Here is a 20080-nt window from a genome sequence, read left to right as displayed (position 1 = left end):
CTGGACATCTGTTGCAGTATTGTCCAAATCCAAAAATCAAATGGTGCCTTGGGTTGCCAAGTTAGGCAAGAAAATCTAGTAGCTATAAAAGTACAACTGAAAACCCCTGTATTAATATCATGTCCATCTGCTGAATGTTACATAAATATGCAGTCTTTTTTATTTTCCTTTGGAATAATGTTTATTTTTACTGTGCCCAGTTTGACATTCAATGTCATTCTACTCAGTTTATTGCACAGTAACTTTAAATGGTTCTTCAAAAATCCATTTATAATGTTGTTGTTAATATTTTTTCAAGTGCCTTTACCAGCTGTTTTACTTATGCATAAACACAGGCACCATCCCTTCATCCCAACTTTGTAAACTTACAAAAACTCCCCAAGCAAAGTAGTTCTGAAAAGATTGTGAAAAAAAAATCAAATACCTCAGGCTTTCCTGCTCTGCTCTGAGCAGTCGGGCTCTGGTCTGTGCTTGGGCTGTCACCATCCACATCATTGTCACAAAGCAAGATTTCCTGGGATGTAGTCCATCCTGGAGAAAGTTAGGAAGCTCTGGGAATTGGCACAAACTGGGGATCTGCTGGTTTGGCACACAGCTCCCAGCCTTGCTGCAGCCCAGCAGTGGTCTGCTCTGCTTAAGGAGAGGCTTTTTCCAACTTTTCCATCGGGGCTTGGCACAGCCCTGCTGAGCTGGATGGTGATGCCATTCCAACAAAGCATCCATCCCAGCCCCAGCTTGGAGCTGCACCCCCAGAGCTCCACCTGGGGGTCACATCTGAGGGCAGTACCAGTCTTGGAACAGCAAGGAACATTGGAAAGCAGCCCTGAGAGCAACCTGGAAGGGTCATCCCAAGATGCATTTAAATATCAGTGAAAGTTAATGCACATTAGGCCAGAAGTTAAGAGATGGAGAGATGTGTTTACCTTCTGAACCTGTTTGAATCTTGGCATTGAGAAAATCGAGTAGTTATGAAACTACGACTGAAAACCACGATGTTCATATCATGTCCATCTGCTGAATGTTAAATAAATATGTTGGTTGGTTGGTTATTTAAGTACGTTGGCCAACTGGCATAGTATGAAATGTTTCTAGAAATAGTTAGGGGATATTTTTTTTGTTGTTGTTGTAGGTTGAGTCCTTCCTCAGAGATACAGGAAAATGAGGAGACACTTAGCAGGATAGGGAGGTTTTTGTTTGTGATTTTTCCAGATACACTGCTCAGAATCAGCTTTAATTAATTGAAGATAAGCTGCATACATTTTGCATATGTGCATTTTGATTCTGGTGTTCCAATGGAATTATTCCAGGCATACGCTCCAGCAGCAGTAGCTCGGCCGTTCACTCAGGTGTAACTCAGAGCTGTAATTTTTACAGTGAATATCTTCAGTGGGAAGTGGTCTGCTCTGCTCTGTGTGCACCTCTCATTAATATTGTGTGGCTGCTTCAAGGTCAGGCTGGGAGCCTGATGCACCAAACAAGGGGGCAGCAGCAGTGTCAGGTTGTTGTGGTATAACCCCACAGCCCTTCCTTCTCTCCCCACAAGGATGGGAGAGAGAATCTAGGAAAAAAGGTGAAACTTGTGGGTTGAGATAAAGACAGTTTATTAGGACAGAAAAGGAGAGGTAAAAAAATAATAAGGAAAAAAGGACATAAAAACCAAGTGGTGCACAGTGCAGTCTTTCACTACCCACTGACCAATGCCCAGTCAGTGTACCCAGCCAACTCACCCCAGTTTTGTTTTTCAGCACAATGCCATGTGGTTTGAAATATCCCTCTGGCCAGTTAGAGTCAGATGTCCTGGCTGTGTCCCCTCCCAGGTTCTTTTGCCTCCAGCCTCCTTGCTAGCAGGGCAGCAGGAGGCCCTGAAAAGTCCTTGATTTAGAGTAAGACCCACTCAGCAACAGCTAAACCATCAGTGTGTTAACATTATTCCTATCCTAAATCCAAAACACAGCACTGTAACAGTTACTAGGAAAAAAAAAAAAAAAATCAGCCAAAGTCAGAACAAAGGGGTTTAAAACATAACACAGCTAATGTTGGCAGAATTTTTATCTGCTTTCTCCTATTGTCTGTCTTCTCACTTCCCAGAAGCCTTAGCAATGCAGATTTTTTGGTGACACTGCTGGAGGCATAACTTAATTCACAAACCCCATTTTGCATGAGTTTGGAGGGTTACAGATTTGCTCTTCTCTCTGTAAGAGACCACCTTAGGTAAGGTAAGAGGAGGTGGCATGGGGTGCTTAGATGCAGAAATCTCATCCAACGCCAAAGATTCACAGCACCTGTTGGCTTCTCCTTGAGTTCTTCCAATTGAGAGGGGCTGAGTGTCTCAGCAGGGGAAAATTTCATGCTCCTAATTACCTTCTTCAGATATTCTTATAAAGACAAAATCCATGGAAGGACTTTTGATAGCTGTGTCTCATCACCCAAGTCAGAAGCTGATTCTCACGGCTTGCAGCAACTTGTTCTCACCCACATGCGCTGTAGGTGCAGAGCCAGTGCCAGAACTCCTCTCCTCTTAGCAAGTGATCACCAAAATGATTTATCACAGCCAGACATGTTTGGAAAGTTTAGCAAAGAACTGCTTTTGGGAGGTTACAAGGTTAACTACCAAAGTTGTATGTAACTTGGAGCTGATGCATGGCAATTAATCAAGAAATTACGTTCCACATCTCTTTGAGAGCCCCCATGGCGAGCTGCGTCAGGGGGCAACAGGCACACACCGAGGGCAAAGCAGTTCTGCTGGTCAAAATGCAAATTATTTCTTATTGAACAAAAAAGAGTGCAGAATAAATGCTGGCAGAGGAGGGCCATGGTATGAAATGCTCTTTTTAGCAAGGAAAAGGCCTCTGAATTCTGAGCAAACTTGCAGCATATGCAGAAGAAAAACCCTCTAATTGTTGCTCCCATCATGTGTGTGCTTTAAATCTATTGACAAACATGTCTGTTCAAGGCAAAGGTCCTTGTTCACACGCTCACTAGTTTGCAGCAGGGCTTTTTGGTTCTTTTAGAGTTTGGGTAACTTAGTTATCACCTTCTTTCCACCCATTGCACTGACATACTCAAACCCAAGAGTTTTAAGTCAATAAAATCAGTAGTGGGCGTGTTGGGATGCCATGGGTGGGAGTGATATAGAACTGATGCATCAGCTTAGTTTATTGAGACCAGTTTAATGTCAGCTACCAGTGCTGCTTATGTGCTTTCATCAAAGTGCTGGGAGTTGGGGTTTGGCTGCTGAACCTTGTGCAAACCCAGTGATTCCCTTTCTTCCAGGGTTCAGCATTATCCAACCCCACAGGCTGGAATTGCCTGTCTTTGTGACTACCGATATTTGCCCTGGTTTCCCCCTCTCTCCCTCCATCAGAGTCAGCAGCTCAGTGAAGCTCTGTGCTGATACAGAGCTAATTATGGATGGATGCTTTGCACTGGATTTGCTTAATGAAGTCCTAATGGCAGCCAGAGAAGTCCAAGGAGAGATACTTTGTGGGTGTGAATCCCAACACCTGGACTGACTTGGATTGACTCCCGTGGGTTTAAGGCACTTTACACCCACAGGGGATTTGTCCTTAAGTAGCTTTCACTGAGCTGGAGAGGGGCAGAGCCACCCGAGCACACGGCACTAACAAGCTTGAACATTGTAATTAGCAAGCTGATCATTTTCTGTCTTTGACTGACATGTGACATCTCTGAAACATTTTCAAAAGCTTCAGATTTTGAAAGTGGTGGGTGTTCTGAATTTTTGGGATGCACCTGTGTTCACATCCACACAAACATTAGTTAGATCATAAGATGTGTTTGCATCAGACTATGGATAATTTAAAAATTAGGGAGAATAATTTGTTCCAAGAAGCTATATATAATATGTTATATAAAATCTATTATGCACTTATATTCTATCATATAATGTCATATCAAACAATTTACTGCTACATTCAGCTATCACATGTTATCTACCACATATAATAAATAATATTAACATATTATATAGCACAGAATACATATGTTAGACATTGTATTATTAATTATATAATATTTTAGAATTGTATGATAATACATTTTATTAGTATTACAGTGTACAAGTATATAAACACACATATTTATAATAGATAAATGTGCATGTGTGTATATGATTATTTATCTTTCTTCAGAGCAGTCAAGTATTGCATATATATATGTTTAATACATTGGTTTTGTCTTTGCCCAAGTATGGGATCTTTTAAATGTCTTTAATTTTATTTTCACCATTGTTTTCCAGTACCCCATCTGCTGACACAAAATTGTTAGATGGCAAAATACCTATTTAGGGGTTTCTGTTGTAGGTGGATGAATTCTTGCTGCTCCCTGCCTGGTACCTGGGAAAAGGGCAAATAGCTCATCTCAATGCAGGGAGTTGTCTGTGTAGTGCCTGAGCTATTTTAATTTGGGAAGAATAAATAATTTTCTTCTTCTGAATCCCTTGCAGTCCCTCACCCACAGAAGCAGTTGGCGTACAACGCCTCCAAAGCCGGGGTCGTAAAATTAACACAGACATTGGGAACCGAGTGGATTGACAGAGGAGTAAAAGTCAACTGCATTTCCCCGTAAGTAAAATGTAGTCTCATTTTGAAGCTACAAAGGGAATGAAATGTTCTACAAAGCTCAAATGAACACTGTCTCAGCAAATAAAGTTTCTAATTAGCAGGTGGATTGCATCCTTTTTTATGTTGTCTTTTCCTTAACAAAGGTTTAAATACTTAGAACCAAGCCTGCTCTGTTGCTGTGTATACTCAGGGATTTAAGGAGAGGTTTTAGCATTTGGTAATATGTTTTCCAATAATGTGAAGGGTATTTTTTAGCATTTCCCTTCCAGATGAAATATTTCCTTAGTCTGTCCAAGCCTTCTGTGGTTAAAGAAAGGGGTTTTGACACTTCACAGACAATTCTTCTTTTCCTTTTTTACTTGAGACAAATACATAGACACTTTAAAAGCTGCATTTTATTGCTGTTATTGAGCTACTGTTCAGCTCCAACAGACACAAGAGGCCAGGTGTAGTTTTGTAAATATATATATATATTTATTTATTACAAATTAAATTTTCCTTATTTTTTGAGATTTCAAGCTCTATGTTTTAGGGTATTTATTCACAAAGAAAAGTTTTCCTACCAGATCCACTTTGTCTCTCCCTGCTTCTCACACACATGCCCAACCAGTCATTTTATTAAACAATTAGCAGTGCATGATAGTGCTGAGCAGAAACCCAAGTGGATAGCGTTAATTGGAAGCGGTCAAATTCTGTAGACCATTGAAGTCAATCAGAGTAACTAAGAAGGGCAGGATTTTAACCCAGGAGTTAAATTGTAATAATGAAGATAATAATGTAGATCAAATTAGGGAAAACAAATTACATATTTTAATCCACAAAGTGGAGGGGGGAAAAAAAAAATCACAGAGCTTAATGGAAAGTGCTTCTGTTTTTACTGCTGGTCTGCTCTCCCCTTGCTTGTGCTAGCTGTCTTCCTTATGATTATTTATTACTAATTATACCAGAGACTCCAGCCGTCGCTCTACGTGATCCACAGATTCTTTCAACAGCATCTTACTTCCTAATGGGATTTTCCCCATGCCCATGCTAGCAGCACTGTAATGGTGTTCCTACAACCAGTGCTAGTGAATTTACACTGGCTTTTGGGGGCTGGGGAGATGAAGGGAATTAGGGAAGCTCAGCAGGACCTGGCAGGAGTTGTGTCTGAAAACATGAGGGTAATCTGCACCAGCAGAGGTGGGATAGTTGTGTCACATTCTCAGCAATTATGGAGGAGGAGGCTCTTACAGGAGGAATTACCCATTTCTTAGGGGCTTACATAAATTTAAAATATAGGCACCAAATTATCAAAACTCATTGTTTTGTACAGCTTGGAAGCAAGCACTCACTTCTAGAGAAGTTATATCTCTGGAGACAGTTGCCGAGCATGGAGAAAAAATAGACAGCTCCTCTTTCTACTTTTCAAGACAACACAGGGTGGCATTTTGATCATCTCTACCTGTCTTATCTCTAGCTCTGAGCTCAAAATCTTACAAAAAAAAAAAAAAAAAAAAAAAAAAAGGGCCTTTTTGCAGGAATAGCCAGGAAGGATGCAGGGAGAACAAAGATTTTGTTGTCTTTGAGGTCCCCTGTTGTGGACAGAGCAGTTTTCCCTAATGCAGGTGGGAACCTGGACTGAGCTGCTTTGGAGACCAGCAGAACTTCCCTCACAGAGCCTCCAAGCTCTGGCTGAGCCCCTCATGATGGGATTGCCCAGGGACCTTTGGGCACGAGGAAGGAGCCTGCAGCAGTCCAGGGAGCTCAGATCCCTCATCACATAAGCAAAAGCCACATCTGCTTCTGAGCGAATAACTATTCACATTTATAGTCCTGTCTGTGTGAGATGTGAACCTGCATTTCAGTGCACATTTGGACCCATCCCCAAAACTGTGGACCCCACTAGTGTCACTGTCTCTTCATGTGACTCACTGAGGACCAGGGACACCTTCAATCCAATTTATCTGAGTACCCAGCACCAGCAGGAGCCTCAGTGTCATAACAGGGTGGGATTTTAAGAAGTCTGAGGAGAACAGATGTAGATATAAGGCATGATAGTACCCAAGATCAGCTCTGGATAAGTAAAATATCTGTGTCCTTAAGTACTTTACCCCTCCCAGTCATGGTTGCATTAAAACTTTAAGGCACTCCCAGTATGCCTCTGTCTGAAGCTCCAAATGCTCCAGTCTGGCCTTAAACATTATTTCACCATGCAAACCTTTTGGCCTTTTCCCCCTCATCCTATCTGGTCACTTTTTATCAACTTAATTTCTTAATGAGTGCATAAAACTTATGCAGAGCAATGCATAAAAGTTAGCAATGCATAAAATGTTATGACAGAGTCCTTAGGATGATTTATTGCATTTATAAAATTGAACATGCAGGCTTCTCTTGCTGGCCAGGCAAACCTGATGCTCAGGGAGAGGAGGTGGCTGAGATTCCCTGGATGTTTTGGCTGACTTATGCTGTTGCTATTGTGGAACCTGTGCTCAGTGCTTGTACCACCATCCAGTGCCATCACCTCATAGCTTGCTGCACAGCTGATGCCAAAAAATGAAGAAAGTCCTGGAGGCTTCCTGAAATGGATGTGGGGGTTGAACTGCAGGGGGTACCTGGGTGTAGTCAGGGAACTTTACAGAGCACTGACTGATGCCCAGCTGCCCACAGGGTTTAGTCTCTTTGTTGGTTCCAGGACATGGAAGTGTTTTGGGTGTGATGGAAGAAGGAATTCTGGAAGGTGTCTGGTTTTTGGCATGTGCAGCACTGAACACGTCATTTTTGCAGCCATTACACTGAATCAATGTCCTTTTTTTTGGCTAATTACTGCCTTCTTGATTAGCAAGACATGAAACACCATTATGTGATGACCTTTGGGATGGGCAGGTGGAAGTTGATATTAAGGTCAACTTACAGCCAGGCCAGGAGCCCTGGGGGATGAACCATGTTCCTTCCTGATGGGCTGCAGGGATTTGGGTGTGGGCTGCTGGGCAAAGAGCCTTTGTGTGCCCTGCATCCTGCCCTGCTCCTCTGAAGGCAGCCACACAGTGCTGCACCAGGCTGGTAGCCCCAGAAAGCAGGCTGGGCAGGTTTGGGGAACACCCCATTAGGGGGAAGGAGAGGCAGAGCTGGCAGGTGAAGGAGCACCCCAGCATCACCTGAAGGCATCCCAATTAAGCAGCATTACTATCACCATTAAGCAGCAGTCGTTGCTGGTAAGTATCTTTGGACTTAAATCTTAATTCCTTGGGAGATGTCCCAATTAAGTGGATCTTGTGATTAAACACTTCCTGATTAAGTGGAGTGTACTTAACTCATTCAAATTAATAACTCATCTGAAAGAAATCAAGTTACACACAGATGGAATCTTTTTTTGCTCTCATTTGGGGATTGAGTGCACGTAACAATTCCAGTTAAGTATCTGGTAAGTGATATTTTTCCTAATGTGTCTCTCGAAGTGGAAATGTTTCAGGCAATTGTTTTTTTCTCTTTTTTTTTTGTGGTCTTCCCCTCCCCCCCCCATGTCACAAATTGTCCTGTGTATCAATAATGAACTATTGATGCTCATATCTAACATTAAGGAACCAGCAGTTTGATATTACATTGACATGCAACAGAAAGTACTGATAGGCTCAGCACTGCATACGAGATGAGGTAGGGAATTAATGCATTGGCAGTTGTCTTTGCTGGAACTGGTTAGGAGCCAACTAAAATCTGCCTAAAAGGGTTCGACAACGTAAAATTGCCCAACTTGGCACCAAGCTTTCCCAGAAGATGTGTAGTATCAATGACATGCCTAATATTTATAGTGCCATCAGTGTGTGTGTTTGCAACTTTTAAGTTTTTGCGCTATATTTTTTTCTCATTTCTATAACAAAAATTTGTAGTGAAGTTTGGTTTCACATCTAAATTTTTGCTATGTGGAGTGAACCTAAAGAAAGGTCCAGCAAGAGGCACGGCACGGTGATTCGCAGACTGCAGTGATCAGACCAAAGATCATTTTTCTTAACAGATTGAAAAACGTCCTCTTTTTTAGCAAAATCTGTTGTGCTGGAGGACTGTGTGTTTTATTCCCTAATCTGCATTCCCTTGGGGTTAAAATATATCTGTAAATGAAAAAAAAAAATACAAGAAAATCATATGGATCTTATTCTGGTCTCTGCTAGTGCAAAGCCAGGATGATGATGATGATGGTGATGGTTTTGTAAGCTCAGTGAGAGGCACGTAAGGGAAAGGAATTCAATATATTTCATGTCTGCTGCTCAAAGCACGTTTCTCTCTGAAGAAAACCAGTTCTTGAGGAGTTTGGGAAAGCAAGGAGGGAGACCAGAGGGCTCTGCTTGAAGGAAATAAGTAAACCATTCGCAGTCCTCTACTGGAATGTGCTTGATTTTGTTACCTTGCCAGAACTTAAGTGAGTTGCATTGCTCAGTTTTTCTGAACTGCTCTGCTCTTTATTGACAATTACAATAAAATATAAAGCTGATATTTAAATCCTGCCTGAATAGTGCAAAGAGAAATGTTTGGGGGAAAATCTGAATTAGTTCCACTTCATAACAGAGTAAATAGTGGATTTCAGCCTTCATTTAAAACAAAAGGTAAATCTCATACCCAGAATCCAGTCTGTCTCAAAAAATTATTTCCTTGGAAGTCTAAATTGGGATGCCGATGAAGTTTCAGAACAAAACGGGTATTTTTATACTTTGTTCATTTCATATTTATCACTAGCTTGTTTGCTAATTTTCATTTGCAAGAGGCAATTCTTCCAGCTAACTGGCTGCCTCAATGGGCCACTGATTTCTTTGAAGTGACAGTCTGTAAATATGCATAAAAAAGAGATGCAATTAGCGTGTGTGTGGTTCAGTGCAGCCTGATTTCATTGGCAAGTTTACCCACAGTGTTGATAAGCTACATTATCTAGAAAATTGGCCGCTGAAAAACAGCACCTCTGATTGCCAGCAAAGGTTCCAGATAACAGGGTGCTGAAGAGAAATATAATTGAGGTTGAATATGTTAACCAAGGTGTCACATGCTCCTTAGAAGCGCTAATTTATCAGCATGTTGGAATTTTTATTAACATTTGGAATGCATTTCTACCACACTAATGAAGTGGAATTGGCAGTTCAGGTTTTAGTTATTGTCATTTCTGAGAAGTTAAATGTAATTTCTCGTTAGACACAGTTATGTAAATATATTTGTTCAGGGGCTGAAAAAATTATACATTTCGCAAAATACAAATATGTTGTTAAGGAGGAGTATGACAAATCAGTTGCAGTTAAAGTCATAAAAGCCAGCCAAATCTTTGCCCTGCATTGTGCTTCCTGCAGCATCATTTTTAGGGCACCTGAAAAAATCAAACTTAGCAGAGTTTTAGTAAATAGTAGAGTCAGTCATTAATGTAAAAGAGGCAAGACAAGGTAAATCAGTGTGATTTGTCAGGTGTTGATTTAAGGGGGATTACACTGGGTGTGTTGTGCTTTTCTCTGCCCCTCCTTTTTTTATGTTGAAAGTCTCTGGTGCCCAGAAGGGTGCTGGCTTTTGTTCCCCTCCTTGTTTGACATATGGGGAGTTGGTCTGTTTTCAGTTTCTGGGCTGTACACAAGCACACTGTATGACATGAGTTGTAGAGTGATGATAAATTGGTGGGAGGACAACAGTTCCCAAGAGCCGTGACAGACCCAATTCAAGGTGCTTGCACTTCCAATGCTGTTGTTGTTTTCTGGAAAAGAAATTTAAACTGGTGATTATGGGTAACCTAAAAGCAAGGGGTTTGTGCTATTAGTCAAGGAGATTGTGTGATTGTATGTGTACTTGAAAGGAAACCTCTGAGCTGCCCATCAGCAGCAAAAGGTGATGATAGGAAAGGAGCGCTATGGAAGTTTGCACCATGACTTTCAGCAAGCGCAGAGCAGGCCTGATGTGCTCATCTCCTTTGTACCGTCACCCTGATTTCCTTCCGAATTAACATCTCAAACACCTCTAGGTGCTGCCTTTCCTTCTGGGCAGGGCTCTTTGCTAAACTTTTGGTCCGTGTGCTCGCTGCAGGGGCATCGTTGACACGCCGCTGATCCGCTCGCAGGAGCTGCGGCCGCTGGTGCGGCGCTGGCTGGCCGACATTCCCGCCGGGAGGCTGGCCCAGCCCACGGACCTGCAGGCTGCCGTGGTCTACCTGGCCTCCGAAGCCTCGGACTACATGACGGGCCATAACCTGGTCATCGAGGGTGGCCAGAGCCTGTGGTGAGAGGCGTCCTGCAGTCTCCCTTCTCACAGGCCTTGGAAAGTGCATATCGGAGTTAAGCTTAGTCCCCACTTTGGGTTGTGTGACTACGTGGCCAGCTAATATGAAATTATTGTTTTCTTCTTTCAGGTGTTAATTTGGAGGCTTGTATAATGCACAGGAAAAATAAGGCAAAACAAAAAAGGGCAATCTTTCAGTTTTCCAGCATTTTAGTGCTTTTCACTGCGCAGTCACATTTCTGTTAAATTAGTATTTAATGATATAAAAGTACATTTACTGCAGTGAGATTTGGCTATTATTTAAGTTTAACAGGGGGCATTTTTAAAGCAATCAATATTAGCTGGTCTGTGTAGTTTATTGTTCTTAGGCAATTTTTTTGTATTCAAGTTGTTCCAGTGACATCTGTGAGTGGTGAAAAACAGTTGGATGTAGTGTTAAAAAAAATAAATTAGTTCATTACATTTGAACCTGAATGTTGCCATTTTATATTTACTGGTGTTCTTTAGTTTTTGACAGTGTTTTTATACAAACACCCACATAAATGCCCCTGAAAGAACAGTGCTGCACTTAATAGAGATTCATGGTTGGTAATTATAATGGCTCTAATCCAAACCTTTTGAGGTAAGTAGGGACTGCTCATATACTTTAAGTTAAATGTGTGTTTAAGTGTTGATACAACTGGGTCTTTGTTTTCTATGATGGACAGAAGTAAGCAAAGGTCATCTTCCAAATAATTTATTTTCCTCTTGTAAAATTCTGAAGACAACTCTTGGGTGTAAACCAAGGCCAGCTCGAGTGATATTGATACAGTTCTGTTGGCTGAAGAGCTCGTTTTGGTGATAGCATTGGGTTCATTGCTTATAGGCAGTAAAACATGGCACAATAACCCCATGGTTCTGATATTGCTCTGGATAAAGACAGACTTCCATCCTGAGGGCCCTAAAGCATAACCTAAGGAGAATTTACGGGAAGAAATTCACTTGCAAATCCTCATGTCATTTGTTTTGCATTTGGCAGCTCTTTGTTACCATAACATAAATAATTGTGGATGGATGTCATTACTTTGATTAAGTGCTACAAGCCCATGCATTGGCTGGCCATTATTGTGGGGAATTGCTGTAATGGCTTCAGACTTGACATTCACTGCTACGTTGTAAGGTATGCGCCTCACTGACGTACTATCATCGTTATCGTGGATAAAGTGCAAGAAGATACTTGTCTTCATTAAATTTTCTATTAGACCATTGATAATTAATACATATCTCATGTTTCATCTTGAGTCGTTTTTCTGGGGCGTGCTGCTGTTAAGCGACTCAGGGCTAGAGCTTTTTGGCTTGAAACCCTTGCCTTGTGTGCATGATCTAATTTATTGACAATGCTCTGCAAACTCACAGGCTTAAGTAGAGCTTGATTTTGGATAAATCTTCAAGAAAAACAATTAAGGATTCAAACGTTTTATTATTTTTCTGGGCTCACAAAACCTTTTCTCTCCTAGCTCCCACACTTGCATCATTTTGTGTCATGCTCTGGAGGGCTCGGTGGAGTTCTCACATCCCTCTGGCTGGCTTTTCACCCAGAGGTTAATGTGCAAACATTGGTGAACTCATCAGGAGCTCTTCCAAGGGATCCTAGAGGGGCTTGTATACTGTTGCTTGGACTGCTGGTGAACAGTTTGTTGCAGCTTCCACCTAAAGTGTAAAATAATGAACTTCAGTTAATTTGAAACACGAACTGCAATTGGCACTGGAACTATGAGGAGTGTTTTCACTTTCTCAGCAGAAAGACAAAAGACTGAATGGACTGCTAAGGCTGAACTCCCATTCCTTGCCTGGAGATGGTTGAAGTTCAGCACCAAAAGGCACTGGCAGGGCACAGCAGGAAGCTGAACTTCATTGCCCTGGTTTCGCCAAGACTTTCAGCCAGCAAAGGTCATGCTGTGATTTTCACAAGTTTCAAGTTAAAAACAAAACCTAGACATAAAAAAAAATCACCTAGACTTAAAAAAAAAAAAAAAAAAAATCAAAATGATCTCTTAACTAAGCAGCCTCCAGTGTTTGGACCAGAGCTTGTCTCGCCTGCTCTGTTCGCCCCCAGGCTCTGCCTTTGAAGGGTTGAGCGGGCAGAGCAGAGGAATGAGGTTACCTGCACAGACTGGTGTGGGGCTTGGCTCCTGTCTGGGGACATTGCTGTGTGCCCGTGTGGGCCCTGGCCCTGCCCCAGGTTGGCCCAGAGAGGCTGGTGGAAGGGGCTGCCTCTCCCTCCATGACGTGGGAAGGGCTCAGGACTAAGCAGCCCAAGGGGACGCGGCACTTGGTGCCAAGTCCCCAAGCTAATTGGCAAATACCCTCACAGAACTTATGTTTTTCATGGCATCCTCACTTTGGCCAAGGAAACACCCTGGAGGAGACCATGTGTCAGAAGTGAAGTGTCTTTCTCCCTGTGTGTATGACCTGGTCTGTCTCTTCCTAAGGAAACACTTTCATCTCTCTCCTCCAACAGGCCTGTTGAGTCATCAAATGGTTTGAGTTGGAAGGGATCTTAAAAATCTTCTAGTTCCAACCCCCCCTGCCATGGACAGGGACACCTTGCCCTAGACCAGGTTGCTCAAAACCCCATCCAACCTGGCCTTGAACCCAGGGCTTCATCCATTTGGGAGACCTGGCAATGGCACTGTGGCTCCTCACCCTTTCCCACAGAACTTCCTGGGAAAAATGGCTGATTTCCACTCGAAGGCAGGGCTGTAACCATGCAGTTCTGCTTCTGTCTGGTAGCATCAAACTTGGCATTTGTGTTGGGAGCTGTGGGGTGGCTGCTCCTTGGGCATGGGGCTCCCCACACTCTGCTTTGTGCTCTGGGGGAGGCTCATTGCTACAGACATGGGGTCTCTTCTGCAGACACAGCCCTAAAGCCAAGTGGAAGCACCAATTTCCACTTTAAAGGGAAAAACAAAGTTCAAGAAGTTTATGTCAATGTGTAGAAGTACCCAAAAGGAAGGTGTTGAGAGGATGGTGGTGATGCCAAGTCAAAGGACAAGAGGCAATGGGCACAAAATGATTCCCAGGAAGTTCCACCTGAACACAAGGAAGAACTTTGCTGTGCAGTGGTGGACCACGGGAACAGAGAGGGTGTGGAGTTTCCCTCACTGGGGATATTCCAGAACTATCTGGCTTCAACACCGTGTTATGTTTTCTAGAATAACCCTGCTTGAGCATGGAGGTGGGAGCAGGAGATGCACTGTGGTGCACTTCCAGCCAGAACCGTTCTGTGATTCTCTGAAGAATGTGAGAAAAGCCTTCCCCCTGCCTGGCAGGGGAAGACCTGCGGTGTGGGGGCATGCAGAGCAGGGAGAAGCTGTTCGGGGGATGGTGGAGCAGGGGGGATGCGGTTCGGGGGATGGTGGAGCAGGGGGGATGCGGTGCGGGGGATGGTGGAGCAGGGGGGATGCGGTGCGGGGGATGCGATGCCGTGCAGGCGGAGGCGCCGTTCCCGGCGGTACCTCTAGGAGGAAACCTCAACCTGTGTTGTGTCTGCGGGAGCCGGGCTTCCCGGCTCTGCTATTCAACTTTCATACTGCAGCTAAGTTAGTACTTTTGATATTTCTAAGTTTTTTTTTTTTTTTTAAACATTTATGTAGAACACCACATAATTGCAGAAAAGATAATAGTCACATACCCTAGGGCTTGGTGTACACTTATGTTAAAAGTACAGCTTTTATTGGCAACTAAAGTAATAACCTTTCCATGTCAAATTGCTTTAAATTAAACTTAAAAAAAAATGCTGGCTGATACCCACACTTAGTAATTGTCAAACATTAGCATAATGTGGAATACTAAAGCTGCTTAAATCTTGGGTTTAAAAATAATTATTTACTTAGGTAAATTCTCTATTTAAAAGCATAATATTAGATTTTTTTTAATACAGTCTCCTCAATGTATATGTTAAAATGCAGACCTGAGCTTGACGTGGAAGTGGGGCTGAATGTTACTGTGGTCTCTGAGAGAAAAAGGGGGATTTTATATCTTTAGCTTGTCTGTCCATCCTTGCTCACACAGAAGGAAATGTTTTGAGGTTGTCCCTCTGAAGGCAGAGGTGCTGTGGGTGCCATCTGGTGACCCAAGGACAGTGACCTGCAGTACCTGCTGATTGTACCCCGGCTGCAGCCCCAGAGTGCAGCAACAGAATGTTTCTGGTGCTGGATGACATCTGGGAGAAGGATGTCTCAGGATGTGGGTGTGGAAGGCCAAGGCCAGCAGGTCAGTAAAGTGTTTCATCCAGGTGCATTTCAAATTTCTGCTCCAGCACAGAACTGGAGCACATGTGGTGGGAACCATTCAAATTTCCAGTGTGAAGCAGGAGAGGGGACATTTCACTATGAGATGTGGCTCTCAGGGCTTGCTGCTGTGTATGAAGGAAACTGGACCTTCCAGGTGCTGTGAGGACACAAGTCCTCATGGTTTTCTGTTTTTGGGAGGCCCAACCTCTGACATGCCTACCTTGAGGAGGCCATTCCCTTGCCAGCACTTCCCTGTGAAGTCCACCACAGCAATGTGAGTCTACTGGTTCTTGCTCAGAAACACACCAGTGTTTTACTGGAAGTTCAGCAAAACCTATTTTGGGACATTTTCTTAAAGAAATCAGCAGTGCCCTTATTAGGGCAAAAGGTTTTTTGGCAAATTCCCACAACTTTGACTAGCAAGTTAGAAAGGGATTGCCCTTCCCACTGCTTTAGGGAGCAGGCAGCTCAAGAGCAGGGAGGCTCTTGCTGCCTTTCCAGCAACTTTTCAGAGGAGCAAAATGGAGCAGTAGTACCCAGTTACAAGGAAGTTATGAACTTCTAGAGAGTTAAGCAGTTGTTGGGAGGGGAAACACAAGGAGCTGAGGACTGAAAATTAGATAACTTTCCCAGCCTTGCCTAATGTTATAAGTGTTTTACACTGTAATTATAAATCTGATTATATACTAATTTCCACACTGTTTCAATTCTTTAAAGCAGGGAAGGAAAGTACATGCTCTTCCTTGGAGAACCCTAATGCAGTCCTACAGCATATGCCTTCTCACCACAATAGATTGGAATTCTTCAAAGTTCCTGAATGACAGTGAGTGTTTGCTGCTAGATTCTCATGCACCTGGTGTCTTTTGTGCATTCACACCTCTTTTTTCGTTCTCTAGAGCTCTCCTTTCCCCACCTGTCCTACCTGACCCCTTTCCCCTGCTCTGCTGTCAGTGCTGCCGCTGCTGCCCCATCGTGCCAGGGAAAAGAACACTGCAGAGGGACCAAGCAGAATGCAGATTGCCCAGAAATGCCTCCCAATGCCAAGGCCTGGATTTAACTTTCATTTACTTGCCCCCTAAACCACTCCTTCAAAATCCATGTTGCATCTGGTACTGGGACTCCTGTGGTAGCAAAAGCATGAAGCCTCTTGTCAATGGATGAGTGCAAGTAACTCCCACCTCAGTTCCTTCCTTTTTGAAAACATGAATGTGTTCTCAAATATATGTTGGGTGTGGGGATGATATTCCCTCCCCTGGGAGATGTCCTTTGGGACACAACCCCACGCTGCAGCTGCAAGTGTTCTCTGCCATGCTCTATTTGCTCCCCTCTCTCCGGCGTTGCAGGCTGTGTACAGACACACTTTGTGTCTTTAGAAAGCTTCATTAATTCACAAGATACATATTTTTTTTCTTCAACAGTTTGTAACAGCTTCTTAGATGTGTAAACTGGCATTTTCAGGTTTGTATTAAAATACTGAGAAATAGATTTATGTTTCCATAGGTTACTTCCTATGTCCAGACAGACTTCTGACACTACCTTACATGTACAGTTGTTGAATAAATGATGTGTTAATGCATGAGAGAAGCCATTCACTTGAAACTGTTCAGAATGATTAAGGGCTTTAATTACAGCCCTGATTGAAACAAGACTTTTGGTAAATAGCAAAATGGCAAAACAACACTGTTTCATTACAAGCCTTCCTTTAATGAAAATGTGGTTTGTCTCTGTTAGTCCTCTTATTGTCATTTCACTCATCCAATCCTGATGTTCAAATCCCACCTAAGAAATGGTAAGAGGCTCTACTTTAATGCTTACCTGTTAATAAGTTGTTGGAAGTGTTGGTTTACTTTTGTCACGCTGCAAAGTGCCTATGCTGTAACAGAGGAATTAGATGTGGGGCTTGGTTCACCACTATGTATTACTTTTCCCAGACCTCAGGTAGATGTGCTCATCATCTTGCATGAAACCACGTCAATGCCTTTCAGCAGGAATTCTCAGGGCAGTGTGATGATCATCTGGGAGACCACTTTTCTCCTCCTTTGCAGGGGACTGTTGCCTCTGGTGGCAGAAACTTTGGTTATATTTAGATCCTCCAAGCAGCACCACGCAGAACACAAGCTTCAATGAACTTCAGCATCTTTCTGTCCAAGCATTTCACATGCTCCTGAATCGTCTGCATAGATTTTTTTTTTTTTAAATTTCTAATTTTAAACAGATCTTTCACTGCAGAAATGTTGGAAAGTCTCTTCTCAGTGCTAGAAATGGCTTGAGTGGGTCGCAGATGCTCGGGAGTCATCCTCCCTCCTTCTCTCCTCCGGTACTTTCTGGAGTTAGTCTAAGTAGTCCTGAATGAAGAAGCAAATCTTCTCTCTTCCGAAGCTCCTCATAAATGTGCTTGCAGTTAATATGAGTCCTTTTATATTCTCTCCCTTCAAATTCTTTGGATTAAAACAAATACCGTCTGGTTCTTTTAGCTCTTTTGATTATATATTCAGAACTATTGTGTATCCTGGAAAAGGAATTCTTTTCAGTTTTCACTTTTCTTGACAACAAGCTGAAAAATTTCCCCAAATGAAAATTTCCTGCAAAAGTCTTGGTTTGTTCCAAGACCCATTTTTCAAATAAGTAACGTTTTGATGAAAAAATGCCAACCTGTTCTACTTAACAACTGTTCGTAGAACTGACGAGAGAAAAACAAGGAATTGGAGAAAAAAATTACCGAGTCTTTTATGTAGAGTTAATCTTTGAATATTCCTGTTGTTTCAGTAACAGACAAGATGTTGGTACAAGTAGATGAATATTTAAACATTAGCGTTGACACTGACTTATCTTCTCGATAACATATTGATCGTGTTCTTTCTATAGAGATTATTCCGGACTTCCCATGGAGTCAGGGAGCAGCTTAATGAAGTCACAGGCTGGATGTTTATGTAGGTATTTCCTTAGAGGTTGGTTACACAATCTGTGCACAGAATAAACCCCCACAGATACACCTAAAATGCAAAATCAGTGCATGTTTCTGCCTTTTTATCAATGGTAGCATGTGTGATAAGGTGGAGATGTTGGCGTTATGATGCAGTCTTGACTTAATATCTGTTATTCATTGCATTTAAAATGACCAACAGCTTTTCTTTTTACCAAGGCACCTGGAAACTGATCCAGGATCCCCTTCCTATGGAAACTGATGTTTTTCAGGCATCAAAATGATGTCTGAAAAGAAAAAAAACACCACAGCCCTTCCCAGTGACACCTGTAAATCTGTGCCCATGGTTATGGGAAGCCTCTGAAGGGTGCTGTGCCCAGAAGGGTGTCCCAGTGCAGGAGCTGTCAGCTGGTGAGAGGATGACTGCCAGGCAGCCATCACTGCTACAAAAGCTAATGGTGATAGAAGTATCCTGCTTGGATTAATACAGGGTCTGTGTTGTATTAGCAGCACCAAATGAATTTTGCAGTGGACAGAGATATATGGAAAGAGAGGTTCTAAAATGAAAAACATATTTATTGCAGTAGGATATATGCTAGTGTCTTTCAAGAGAACTTTTTTTAAGAAAATGAACAGCGCTAGGAAGGAAAAACATAAGTACACAATAAATCATGACTCAGAGGAAAACTCTCATTGACTTTCAGAGGAAGGCAGGATTTAATTTTCACTGTAGTTATTAAGAAATGTCTCTTACTTATGTGAAGATGAGAGGCGGAGAACACTGATCTGTGGGACAGTGAAGAGTTGTTAATGCCATTAATATTTAAAGTGGGCAGTACGTTTGGGGTTCTTCTTATAAATAGCTGCTTTTTGCAAGCTTTGCAAAGTCATGCCCGTGCTCCAAGAGCCTAAAAATCGTCAAAGAATTATTATTCAGCCTTGCTGCTCTCAGCCTCTTTCTTGCAGTTCTTGATGTTGGGCTTCTTCCAAAGGGTGTTCAGGGCAGTGGCAGTTTTGGGCTGTTGAAATTGTTTTCACATGGGAGGTGCTCCCAGTGAGGTTGGAGATGCCAGTTCTTGGTGGGGCAGGTGTATCCCCTCCCCACTAGTGCTCTGGGGAACAAGCAGGCAAGTTTCTGAAGCTGGGGAGTGTGGCCTTTCTCTGCATGTGGAAATGCTGAATGCCATCTGAAAGTGGTAATGAAAACCACCCATTCCCCAGGACATTTTTGTGATTCTCTGACCGTCAGCATTGGGCAATAGGGGAGACTTTATGTCACGGGATTGCTCTAAATATAGCTCGCCAAATTGTCTGCCTTGTCCAGGTTCCATACAGACATTTTTAGGTTTCAGTCCAATTAGGTTTACCCCTAATTTGAGATCCAGCCTTGAATGAACCCTATATTTGGAGCCAAACTTGAGATGTATGATACAATTTTTGATAATACAAGGATCTGGAATTTGGACAGTGCCAGAAAAAATGCATATATTGATCCAAGGTTGTTTTAAATTAAACTGGGTTCCTTTAAAATATTCATGAACTGGAAAGGGTCAGTTAAAAGCTTCAAGCTAAGAGATTTATAACAGACTTATCAAAGCAGATGCGTTTTGCATCATTTCTAACTTTTGACTGGTGAGAAGTTTAGATTTTTTATAAATACATATACATTTTCTCTAGCAAATGTGTGTGTATATTTATATAGATATATTTTTTTTTCAAATACATCCCCATATGCACCCTCACTCTCAGAACATTTTGCTTTTACTCTCCCGGCGTTTCAGTTACTTTGCCTCAGCTGTGCACCGTGTTGCCTTCCAAATGCAATGCATCATAAATTCATGATGGTTTGCCAAGTAAAAGAGGGCATTGAGCTTCTTTATGAAGAGGATATTTTTGCAAACTGGACCTCATCTCTATCCCAGTGGAATTTTCTGATGCTTCCCTATTACTCCCGTACAAAACTTTCAGGGAGTTATAGATCAGACATCAAAACCAGTAATTAAAGTCCAACTTACTCCACTTCAATATCTGTCTATCCTTTTCATTAGGGAGCAGAGACATTCCCTTCCTCTCCTATAACAGTCAGGTTA

The 20080-nt window shown here is 42.4% G+C and overlaps 1 protein-coding gene across 1 annotated transcript in view; it reads left to right on the top strand.

Moving 5' to 3' along the window:
* LOC128794131 (uncharacterized) overlaps positions 1-11261 on the top strand; it is a 33534-nt gene extending 22273 nt beyond the window's left edge. The window contains exons 10-11 of the mRNA XM_053953791.1: positions 4463-4580; positions 10602-11261. Of these exons, the coding sequence (XP_053809766.1) occupies positions 4463-4580; positions 10602-10797 (314 nt within the window). The 3' untranslated portion in view covers positions 10798-11261. The remainder of the gene's footprint in view (positions 1-4462; positions 4581-10601) is intronic.
* The last annotated feature ends 8819 nt before the right edge of the window (positions 11262-20080 follow it).

The sequence above is a fragment of the Vidua chalybeata genome, chromosome 12, assembly GCF_026979565.1.
Source record: "Vidua chalybeata isolate OUT-0048 chromosome 12, bVidCha1 merged haplotype, whole genome shotgun sequence".
Lineage (NCBI taxonomy): Eukaryota > Metazoa > Chordata > Aves > Passeriformes > Viduidae > Vidua > Vidua chalybeata.
The sequence above is the reverse complement of the archived record's forward strand: the minus strand, read 5'-3'. Positions and strand labels throughout refer to the sequence as shown.